Source organism: Pseudorasbora parva, chromosome 11, assembly GCF_024679245.1.
Source record: "Pseudorasbora parva isolate DD20220531a chromosome 11, ASM2467924v1, whole genome shotgun sequence".
Classification (NCBI taxonomy): domain Eukaryota; kingdom Metazoa; phylum Chordata; class Actinopteri; order Cypriniformes; family Gobionidae; genus Pseudorasbora; species Pseudorasbora parva.
In genome coordinates, this window is record NC_090182.1 from 40,128,161 (window position 1) to 40,141,043 (window position 12,883).

The 12,883-nt window shown below is 38.7% G+C and overlaps 1 protein-coding gene across 3 annotated transcripts in view; it reads right to left on the bottom strand.

Annotated features, from left to right (window-relative positions):
• Positions 1–12,883, bottom strand: part of LOC137093182 (C-terminal binding protein 1) — a 45,642-nt gene that overhangs the window by 22,733 nt on the left and 10,026 nt on the right. For 2 of the 3 annotated variants that reach the window (XM_067457928.1, XM_067457929.1), the window contains exons 4-6: positions 1,304–1,458; positions 1,087–1,231; positions 781–987 (exon numbers count right to left, since the gene is read on the bottom strand). In XM_067457928.1, the coding sequence (XP_067314029.1) occupies positions 781–987; positions 1,087–1,231; positions 1,304–1,458 (507 nt within the window). Of the gene's footprint in view, positions 1–780; positions 988–1,086; positions 1,232–1,303; positions 1,459–7,365; positions 7,501–12,883 lie in introns of those variants that run through there. The other variant, XM_067457927.1, reaches the window with a different exon arrangement.

Sequence of the window (12,883 nt, forward strand, 5' to 3'; positions counted from 1 at the left end):
GGCTGCTTTTTTCTGTTGATGTGTCTAATCTTTTTTATTGATCATTTGTTGGCAAAGTGTAAGAGACCTGGAGAAGCACTTTATTAATTTTTGTAAGGGTAGATATATTCACTATGTATGTTTCCATTGCACTCAGCTGACACGTTTGTTTGAAGGACAGCATTGAGCAGGATGTGGAATAGTGCATTTTTGTCAGTTATCAGATTAAATCAAAAGAAAAAAAATTAATCAGCCAAATAATCTATTATCAAAATAATCACTAGTTTACAGCACTAGTTGACCGATTTTTTTTTTTCCTTGAGAAAATGTCATGTACTGAACCATATACATCCAAAATGATCTACATTGAACCGAATCAGAATTTAAAAGCTTATGATGAATGAAGAGGGGGGACAAAACGTATGAGATCACATTGAGAAAACCGCCTTTAAAAGATATTTATTGTAATTGATATCTACAGACATAAAAAAATAAACACTTAAGGGTATTTTGGATGCTTTCTTTCCACTAGTCTGAAGATAAATAGCCCAAAATCTCAAAATTGACCAGTGCATGAAATTAATGTGACACGCATACTGCTTAAAGTCTTTTTTTAGTGAATTAATATTTAAATAAATGATCCATTAATATTTAAATGGAGCTGTTTGCCTTGTTTTATACTGTGGTTATTTTATATGTATCGAGTGTATATGTGCTGTCAGCTGACGCCTTAATAGAACAGATTCATTCAAAAAGCCTTGGTTTTCCTGCCAGCCCTGATTTAATCATATCAGGACTCACCTAGTCCGATGATACCCAGCGTTTCCCCTCGAATACGTGCAGCGCCTCCGGCAACCTCCCGGATCTGCTCCACGCTGGAGGCACGGGTACCCTCGCGCAGAGCCTGATGCATCCAGGTGACGCGACGATACAGATTCAGAATTAGACACATGGCAGTGTCTGCCGTCTCCTCCACAGATGCGGCTGGCACATTACACACTGCTATACCTGATTAAGAAGGAGAACCCGTGTAAATGGTCAGTCTGACTGAAACGCATTTATTCAATTAAACATTCAGTCATTTCACAACACAGGAACAAAACTCACCCAGCTCTGCTGCAGCTTTTATATCAACATTGTCAAATCCACTGCCAATCCTCACAATGACCCGAAGACCTTTAAACTTGTCCAGGTCGTCTCGCGAGAGTGTAATGGTGTGGTATAGCAAAGCACCAACAGCCTCATTTAGGACCTGCAGCAGAAGGAAAACCCATGAAACTGACTGTATAAAAGCCTTGGATATGGGCACAACCTGTGACATTACCTTTTCATGAATCTCCTGGGTGGACTGGGCATCGCAGAAGGCCACGGTGGCCACGTCCTTCAGGATAGGCATCTCCACAGTACAATCCCGCCCATCCAGCAGTGCCACCAGAGGACGAGGGTGCATGGGCCCATTGAGGATGGGTGGTCGAATACCTGCAGGACACCAAAGATCACATTACCTAATCCATTCTTACACACAAATGGAAACTCAAACGGTTCAAATGACCACAATTCTCATCACAAACACAACATGTATTTTACATGAACCTGCAAGCAAACATTTTAAAATTTTACAAAAAAGCAGCACCTAAACTCGAACAGCCAATAAGAACAAACACCAAAGCTTATGGATAGTAGTAGGGATGCTCCGATTGATCGGCCGATAATGACATTCTATGACTCGATCGGGAGTAACTAAAATAGGCCAATCTCACCAACTGATCACAAATTGGTTTCAGACTATAGCGTCACAGTCATCATTAGTGTGGAGTTATTGCACGGTCTCAATAATGCGTTTAAGCCTTGCGACTTAAGTGATTTGAAACCATCCATGCGCAGTAAACCCTTTATGTGGACATGAACTGTGCTTTTGGTGTGAAAGTGAAAGCAGGCTAATAAAGCTGCTGCTATTCTTGCATTCATGTTAAATCAAACAGTCTCTCATTGCTCTAAATCCCTTTTGTGAAGATTGTTTATATACTTTTGATTACCTTATGCAATTTATGTTGCATTTCTATTTCTAGTGCTTGATGTTTAGCGCTCAATTGGTGACGATGAGAGACTAATCAGTACAGGAGGAATATCTCCACAAAATGCAGAATTTTGCTAGAATTAAATAAAAAAAAAATCCTGCCTTCCCTACTTAAAGGTTAAGTTCACTCATAAATTACAATTGTGTCATTAATTACTTATCTTAATGTCATTCGACACCCGCAAGACCCTTGTTCATCTTCGGAACACAAATTAAGATATTGTTGAAATCCGATGGCTCAGAAAGGCCTTCACTAGGAGCAATGTAATTTCCTCTCTTAAGACCCATTAAAGGCACTAAAGACATCGTTACAAAGCCCATCTCACTACAGTGATTCTACAATCATTTTATGAAGCGAAGAGAATAGTTTTTTTGTGCATCAATGGAGAATCGCCCACATTGCAATGCATTCATTAATTTCAATACCCCTGAAGTCTTGTAGGCTCTTTCGTTTTTTAAAAGGCCTTTCAAAATGTTTAATATTTGTTTTGCTTCTATATTTGATCAGGGACGTCGTTAGGATCGATAGACAGGGGGGGGGGCTTAGCCCCAGAGTATTTGTAACTTGCGTTTGCAAAATCTTGTATTTTGCCTGTTCACTCTAGCTAGACTACAGTTTTCCATAGCAAACTAAAATATCCCATTTCCTTTACCTCAAGAAAACGTAGCTAAAAGGTAAGCAGGTAATTAAAAACAACTTACAATTTGACTGTATCACGATTCACGACACTCACCAATCTCCCTTTCACTATTAGCGTGTATCGGTGTGTGTGGGCGGGAGGGTGCATAGCGAGTTCACACCAAACTAAAGTTGCCGATGCAGGAGCCCCGCGCGCTATTGTGCTTTGATATTTTCCGCGTTTGCAGCGCAACTGATCCGCGGCTCTAGCTATAGGCTACCACAAACACAGGTTAAATTAATCATTTTTTATTTCAAATTTAAAAGTTGTTAGGTTATTAAACATGGCATTGCAATTTTCTTGTATACACCCTTTCATAGATGCCATAGATGCCAAGCAATATTATAACATAAACAACGTTTTATTCAATTCCGTTATCCCAATTCCTTTTTATTTATATAGCCTTTAGATTTATATATTAGGTTGCTCACGCAACGCAAGTGGCAAAACATTTAAATCTTGTCTTTTATTTCGTAAATCTTTATTATTATTTTTTTCACAAAATTCAGCAGGTCGTGAACTTTGAAATTACTAGATTTTCGCGTCAATACATGTTTATTTTAATGCGAACAATACACAATGTCACTTTAAATTTAGCGCATCCAGCACATCAAAAAATATACATAGGCTAAACTCGGTGCGGAAACGATCGCCGATCTGTAGGCTACTCTGATCTGTACGTACCGCTCCAGGAACGGTTCGCCGGACCGCGTCCGCATGCAGTGTGAAAGCTATAATCTTTCATGGGCACGGAAAAAATACACACTGCATATGCACGGCAAACGGAGTATGTGTGAAACGGGTGTCACATGCAGCAGCACTCCGGTCTTCCATTTTTAAAATCTTAATTAATGCTTTGAAAGCTGCCACAGTTGCAAAGAGACAGTGCGGTGCATGATCACAAAGACTCTTTGTAGGCCACTTTGCGGGGTGGCAGTGGCTCAGTGGTTCATGTAGGTTGTCTACAAACCAGAAGGTTGGTGGTTTAATCCCCGGTTCCACCTGACCAAGTGTCCATGAGCAAGACACCTAACCCCAGCTGCTCCTGACGAGCTGGATTCTTACATGGCTGACATCGCCTTCGGTGTATGAATGGGTGAATGTGAGGCAAAAATGTAAAGCGCTTTGGATAAAAGTGCTATAGAAATGCAGTCCATTCACTTTGTACTTCTGTAAACTTCCGATTTGTTGGTTATTTTTGGTAGCTGGATATATATAATTTGTTGCGTCTATACGGTTATTGATAAAGCAAATTGTTATTTTTGTTCATTATCATTTAGGGGGGTATAGGGACATTTTGGGGTAGCTTCAGCCCCCCTAAAATAGGCCTAACGACATCCCTGTATTTGATTAATTAAAACAAATATATAGCAAATAAATGTCTGTAGTATAATCCATCTGGAAAAAAACCCTGACATTAAACAAAGAGTTTAATTATTACCTGTATAAGGCTTGAATGAACAGGCTCTGTATCGACCGATCATGATGACAAAAAATATTGGTAATTGGCATCGGCTGCAAAAATCCTGAAATCGGAGCATCCCAAGATACTAGTCATGTTAATGAAAAACAGCAGCATCTGCCATCGTTTGCAACCAAGATGACATTAACTTCAAGGTTCATTACATCAGATCAGCAGATTAAGCAGTATTAAATAAATTAATCCTGTAAAACATCCTTAAATGCATTATGAGAGGCAAAACCAAATATTCCCAAGCCTTTCAAGACTATCAGCATTTCTTTTCACCAAACAGATGATGGATGATTTACGTCAACAAACGTCCATATCAAATGACACCAAACTATTTCAAATTCAGAGGAGAACATCATATTTATAATGTTAGCGGCCTGATAAATTCCAGGAAACCATCTTATGATTGTTACTATTATGGGGCAAGACAACAGCTAACAACTCCAGGGTCCAACCCCACCCCCCCAACCTGACAAACGAAAGTGTGTGCAGGGGACAGAGGGAGATGAGGAAAGGGGGCAGGGAGTCTTCACATGACTCATAATGACCTACATTCAGCAGACTGGAAGCTAAATTATCTTTGTCTCTATACTGCAAAACCATCCCTAACTACTTCAGGTCTAATACATCAAAGATAGAAATCTTAAAATGTAATAGAGGGGGAAAAAAACGACAGGAAAACAAACCCACCCCCAACCCAAAGTGCACAGTAAACCCTGCATGGAGTCATACACCAACATTTTAAGATGTTGCATCATAACATTTTAATGAGAGTTGAAGGGATAGTTCACCCAAAAATGAAATATTATTTACACACCCTCATGTCTCTGTGTTCTCAAGTTTCTTTCTTCCCTGGTACATAAAAGATGATAATTTGAACACCACTGATAAACAAAAAGTTTTGGTCACAATTGACTTCCATTGCATGGACAAAAAAATTAAAAATAAAACCTCAAAATGTCTTTTATGACCCAATGAAATATGTTTGTAATAATTAGTGTAAGAACATTTTCATTTGTCTGTGAACTAACCCTTTAAGGTTCAAAATAGTTTAACTTTTGGGTAGTATCACACACACCTATTAGAGATAAAAGTGATTTCATTCAAATAAACAGAAACACCAAGTTTTAAAAGTTACTTAACAAATCAACAGTCAGTGCAAAGTACAATATCAAAAACTTTCAAGAAGTTACGCTTTAAATGAGATGTTTTAAAGACAACTCCTTGCAGCGAGTTTTAGTGTGATAATCTCTTTATTCTGTAAAGGCCATGCAAGATGTGCAATAATGTTAGTTATTTCGTTACCCATCTACGAGCTGAAGGTCTGAGCTTACCTTCCATATTTCATCAAGCGTCTTATCCATTATGAACACAAGTAGATTTGAACATGCCTAAAAACCGGTCACTTACAAATGCACTTCAGCACATGCAACAATACTGTCTATTGTAGACACTTTTTTTGATTGAATTATGAGGTGCAGACATGCTACAGAACGAGGAAAAGACGAGGAAGAGATGCTGTGACAATGCAAAGCAGCATCATTACAAGGCAAAATGCCAAATTATAGAGGATTAGTCATACAGACTTACAAACAGCCGTATCACAAAGCAGCGCTGTACTTACTGCATATACGGCACATGACGGGACAGGATCTTAAAAACAAATGTTTTAGTACCCAGTCACAATTGACTGTACAAAAAAAAAAAGAGCAGTGATGCCATTTGTGGTCACAGTTGTGAAGACAGCACTTTTTCTTTTCTTTTTTTTTTTACATTAACAGGGTAAAAAGCTGACATATCAGACAATGAGGAACTTCTGCCGGTTACAGCCAAATGCAGAACAACTACAGGAAGGTCATTTCTGAGCAAGGGCAAAAACAAATCCAGCCTGGAACGAATTTCCGAAATGTAAGGTTCTTGGGATGAGACAGGAAAGGATGCAAGAGGAGAACTTAATTGATCTGTATCATCAAATTCCCATCATGCATCAGGACGTGCTGTGTACCACACGATCATTAAACTGCATTACATAACGAACAGTGTTACAAATGGCAAAATTCATTGCGGCATCATCAAATCTGGAATTAAGAGCTGCAGTTCAGGGTACGCAATGTAACAGCAGAATAACAAGGTGCGAGATGTTGCTCGTCACATAATTACGATTATCACACTCGCCTAAGAACAGCTGTGGGGGAAAGGGTGTTAAACCGTTCATCCAAGAACTCACAAACCCCAAAACCTATTTCTTAGCTGAACAATGCCCATGTAAAAACCGAATCTGGTGCGATCCGAAAAGCCATGTAACATTCTGCGATTTTAAGACCCAACGCCCCCCTTCCATCACTGACAGGTGTTGCTGCACTGGCGGCTGAGATGGGGGTGGGGTAAGACGCCTCTATGATGTTCACCAACACACACACTCATGCTATCACACTTCTGTGAGCAGCTAATGATTAAGGAGTGCCATAACGAGACCTTAAAAGACAAATATTTGCATTCTTTCCCTGCAAATCAATGCTTGGTGGAAACGCAGGGACAGAGCGCTCCGGGAGTGGAATAAATATAACGTGTAACAAGAAAGATGCAGAAGAATAAAACGGCCGGGCGGCAAATTTCTCAGTCTGCGGTGCTCTCGCAAGGAACAATGCAAACGCTTATTGCCATAGGGTCACGGCTAGAACGCCGCTGAGAGCACAGATGCCGTGTGTTGAGTTCGCGCCAGGCTGCATGAGAAAGAGAGAGGGCCGCAACACAAGCATGGCCATGCAAACAATGCCATTCATTCAGCGCTCGTTTCTCCTCTACTTCACCCCCCTCCCAAACCTTCTCTCGCTCTCCCTCCCTCGCCATTTCACCCCCCACATGGTCCTCACACGCACACACACACACACACACACACACGGTCTCAAGGAGAGGGGGGGAAGGGTGGGTGGATGATAATACAGCTGCACCACACCCTGCCTCCTGCTTGGCCAACAGACACACATACACTCTTGCTCAAGCTGCAAGGACATGCACTAGAAGCGTTAAAAAAGGAAAAATACGCCCGCTGCTGACACCACACCCATGTGAATTACTCGCATTGCATCTTCAAGGCGACTCACACACACACACACACACAAACACACAGCATCAAACAGGTACACGTAGGTCCAAACCTTGCATCATGAAATCCACGCGCCTGTCTTCTCTCCCCTCCTCTCCTTCTATCGCTCTCTCTCCACCCTTTACAATCAGTGTCAGGCTGTTTTTGCCTGGCAGACACCCATCTCCCATGTCATCCACACTGGCCCCTCCCCCACGGCGACGGTCCAATCAGAGGCCTGGGCTTTGAGTGCCGGCCAACCAGCACAAACCTCCACGGCATTGACAAGCAGCACTAGAGGCAGTTAGGCAGTTGTTGTTTTTTAAAGAGACAGAGTCTTGTTCTGCTCACATCTACATGACCTCGCTCTTCCAAAGAAACGCCTCTGTTATCCTCTTCTCCCGCCCTCTCGCTCCCTCTTCTGCTGTCACTTGGATAAATATCACTGCCATCTGCAGCTGTAGCCATAAAACGGGACTTAAATATCAGGAAAATGATCAGCAGAGATATTTTAACAAAAATCGCACCGCCTGAGCTAATACTTTTCCTCATAGGTTGTTATCTGCAAGAAAAACAACTTGCTTATCTAAATAAGGTTTGACCCGAGGAAACTGCTGTTCAGAGTGAAGCTTCCAGTTACAATCTCCTTGTAAATTGCATAGGGGCACAAGACACTCTCCCTATTTGAATCAGCCTTTAAAATGTCACAATAAAATACAAGAGGCTTTGATATATGGTTAATATTGGTGTCGCAAAGGGCACAATGTAAACCAAGATTGGAAATCGAGAACCAGTTCTGTTTTTTGGGGGGTTTTTTGTTCTGGAACAGTCTTCGTTCAACATGGAATCCTTAAAAATTACTAAAGCATTTTAATAATATAATTCAAAAATAATAATGTGTTACATTTCTATAGTGCTAATCTGGGTACTCAAAGCACTTTACATGGAAGGAATTTTAACAAAAAAATGTTAAGCAGCCAGAATCAATAATGATTGACGTTTCTCATATTTAAACAACACAGCTTCTTAAGGCCTTTTTGCTTTAAAAAAAATAAATAATAATAATTGATAGCACAATAAAAAAACCAAGCAAATTTATCCAAGTGTCATCCATCTACTTACACTTGCAAGGTAACAGAAGTGGCAAAATATGTTTTATTCCTTCTTGTACATTCGAGTAAAATGTTATCCAAGGGAAAAAAGGGAAAAAAAAGGTAGGCCCGTGTACTTTGTTTTGAGCATTAGTTATTCACTGGATTTTGAGATGTGGTCGTCGCACTCAAAAGTAGAGACAGATGAACGTGAACTTGCAGGGACAAGTTTAAGTCACTAAATGAGTCCCTCATAAGCCACCAGATAAAAGTCTGTTGTTCGCACCGGAAGATCCATTTATGATATTGAGATTTTAAAAAAAGAAAAAATAATAAAAAATAATATATTATATATATATATATATATATATATATATATATATATATATATATATATATATATATATTTGTTGCATAACATGCATTTAGTGAGAAATTTAATGCAGAGTAAGAATCATATGGCCTGCAAAAAGATCTTCCCATAATTTGACTATTTAACAGGTAACCTTCATGACATTTATATCAACTGAGGGTGTCACGATTGCGATTTTTAATCAAAATCGACCAAAATTAAGTCACAATCGCGAACTTCGAATTAAAAAATTGGAATAATAATTTGTAAACAACCTTTTTTTACAGACGAATACAAGATGATGAATAAATAAAACATTCCAAAAACAAGATGAAAAGGTTAGGGAGGCACTATTAGGGAAGAGATCCAGTCAGAACTGACATCATGTGTAAAAGAGGAGCACATTTGAACTGTAACGTGCAGATCTAACCGCGGGAAAACACGGCACTGTTAAACTTCTACAGGCTCACGCATCTCTAATACATCTCAGAGCGGCTCAATCAATGAATCCGGTTGTTAAGGCTGACATCACGCGGCAGCGCTTCCGGGTCCAAACACTCTATCTTATACCACAAGAAAAACTACAAACGGTGCTAATATACACACACAATGTGGTGTAATACTACAAAAAAAGCTATAATCATAACCTTTTTCTCCATAGCAAAATTCCAGACGGCCAGACAGTTATTCATCTTTTTTAAATCGTTAAAATATTAATGTATGTGACGCTGTGAGCACAGAGACTGTTGTGTAGAATGTGTAAAAATGGTAAACCTTTTTTAAATGTTTGATGTTTAATATGAATAAATAGCGCTCATAAACGGGCGTCAGTGGCATTCTCAAGTGAAACGAGCTGAGGCTTGGACCCAGAAACGGCGTTCCTTACGTCACAACTTAACAAGCGGATAGCGCACATTTATGCCAGGCAATTGTTTATGAACTAATGCTGATGAATAATGACAATGTTTAATTTACAATGTTTGTATAGTAATATGTTTTAGATGATTGTAATTGCATATTTTATCTCCCTCATCTGAGCTTGAATGAGCAGCTGCAACTGCAATGGTAAGGCACAGGCCTTTCAAAATAAGAGTCAATGTGTATTGTACATTACATTTTAGAGAAACTACAAACTAGATGGCAGAATATTTTTAGTTTTTAAATAACTGAAGACTGAAGTTATTGTTACATTAGTTTGTTAATAAATGTTTTAAATTTGACAATTTAGTGTGCTACATTACGAACAAAGGTCCGATATTATATTGCATATTATATTCTGTAAAAATCGACAATCGAATCGCGACCGTAGAATCAAAAATTTAATCGAAGATTTGGAGAATTGTGACCCCCTAAAGATACAGGCAATTTGGAAAAATTATGACACGGTGTAGCAAGAGGGTTCTCGATTTGTCTTCTCAATGTGTCATGCTCGTCTTGATTTATACCAGGGTGCTGTATAATGCTTGAATCTGATTGGTTGACGGACCATTCTAAACACACTGCAAAAGTAGTTCCAGGCAGGTCTTGACCGCATTGCATGTCAATATCATGCCAAATGATTTCAGTTATTTCAAAGGTTCTTAGGCCGTATGTCCACCAAAGCATTTTATCACTCGGCTGGCGTATCCCAATGTTTTCTGTTGGGAGTGGCAAGTTTTTAGAACGCCATGAGCGTCGCAGTGTTGAAGAATGTTCGACTTTAAGTAAAACACAGAGCTCTTCACTGTCAGTTTTCACTTAGCCGTCCAATCAGAGTTGAGGAGGGGGGGGCGGGACAAATACAACAGACATTTTGCTTGTACAATATCAACAGAACAGATGAAAACAAGCAGCATAATAACGGAACAAAATAATTTAATAGAAGAGCCAGAGCAAATACTTCACATTGTATCGACAGTTTTATATAAAATCAATAAAGAAACCAACTATCTATGAAATGAGATACTAGTAACACATCTGCAGATATCCTGTCATAAGCAAAGAGTCTCAACTGAAAAAAAAACGCTGCGCTGCCAAAACGCTCTCAGGCGTCTATAGAGAGTAATTTTCACAGGGCTCTACGCTAACATTTTTATTGAGGAGCACTTGTACTTCAAATAAAAAATATTTAGGAGCAGTCAAAAATTTAGGAGCACATTCTGATCAATAACACACATCCCAATTCCAACGCACTTTCCCATTACAGGACGATATTTGTCCCTTTAAATTCCAGGGGGATTTTTACCATTATAAGAGCAATGTTTTCTAATCTTATTAAAAATCCCTAACAATTAAAATATAAAATTTGTTATTTTAAATTGTTAATTTAAACAAATTCAGTTAAAACAATTAGACTGTTTCCAATCAAATAAGATCATCATCAAAAGCTCTGTCTTTGCAGAAGAAGCTCTATCTGAAGTGGGATTTAGATACACTTACACATGTGAGTATCCAATGCAGCTCATGGGTAAAATGTTGTATGAATGTTTTAAACACAAGTTTTAGAATTTAGAAACATGTACAAATTTAACTTTTGAAAGCTTGATATTTTAAATAAAAAGTCTATGCAAAGTAGGGCTTTGCAATATATCGCAAATGTACATATAGCAATTTGCATATCGCAAAGGCACGCAATATATGAATGATTTTAATAGGCTACTTCAACATTGTTAAAACTGTACGTTTTGGGTCAACGCAGAGCAGAGAATAGACTGGGCACACGACTAACTAATGTGACTTTCTTGACATTAAAAATAGTTATTAAACGCAATAATTTGCGAAAAGCAATAACTTGGAGTCTCGCGCTGTCTGACACGCACACCGAAACGTGAACGATCTGGTCACTTTCAGAAGTTGTAGCGATGCTTTCTTTTCTCAGAAAGAATGTGAAAAATTGTTTCATTCACAGTTTTTAAATAATTGTTTTTATATAATTTAAATTACGATTTTAAACACAGCAATATCGTATCGCATATCGAATATCGCATTATTTTTAGAAGATATTGCTTATCGAATTTTTTTCAATATCGCACAGCCCTAATGCAAAGCATAAATTTGAAATTAAAACCACCAGTAGGTGGCAGCAAGTCTTGATGTGCGAGTCATTCATTCAATCGTTCAAAATACAGATTCATTTGAATCAAATCTCTTGGAGATGCGCATCAGTTCTGGTGTGGCTTTGATTTTCACGAAATAGACAGTATGGTGGCTAAGCATTGTTACTTAATATCAACTTGTTTATTGGACTTTTGTACAAGATCAGTATCACATTTTAAATCATGCCGATACTCGGAACAATAGCAATTCATAACTGTTGGCGCTAAATAAACAGAACTGCATGCATCTAGTGGAAGAACATTGTAGCCGGATCTACTTCTCTCTGCTGTGTCTCCTATAGCGAGTCTCCCAGGGACAGATTTCATGCTCAGATGCTGAGGGCTATTCAATTTTTTTGAAAATTGTCAAAAACCCTGGTGGTGGCTGGCAACTTTATTTTATTTTTATTTTTTATTTATAAACGCTGGCGGAAAAAGAGTTAAGGGCTCACTGAGGTGCCTTAAAACAGTGTTATTCAGTGTGTTGTAGGGATGCAGCGATTAACAGATTTCTCAATTAAACGCGCTTAAAAACGGCACAGTTAATTAAACAGGACCCACTTTATATTAGGTGGCATTAACTACTATGTAATAACGTTGCAATTAATCATTTGATACAATGGACTTGTGTACATGTTTTAACATTGTACTTACATTTTCTAAATGACCAGCATGTAATTAATTTCTGTAGTTACAGTTATAATTACACTATCACTTCCCTTACACATAACACTACCCTTTAACTGACCCCTTCCACCACACCTGTCCCTAACTCTACCCGTATCCCACTCAATATCAGCTAAAGTGTTTTGCAATAATATGAACACAATAAGTACACTGTACTTACTTGTTGATGTAAGTACATAGTAGTTAAGGCCACCTAATATAAAGTGGGACCATTAAATGTAAATGCTCTACACCAAGTGTTTTTTGCACAGAACTGAACTGTTGCAACTTGCACAAAACTAAAATAAAGTTACACCAGCGGTGCACAAGGTTAAAGTGCCGTGCTTATTGGAGACAAGGAGGCTAATACTGTGCACACTGGATTAACTGTGGCAGAGGGACCGAACA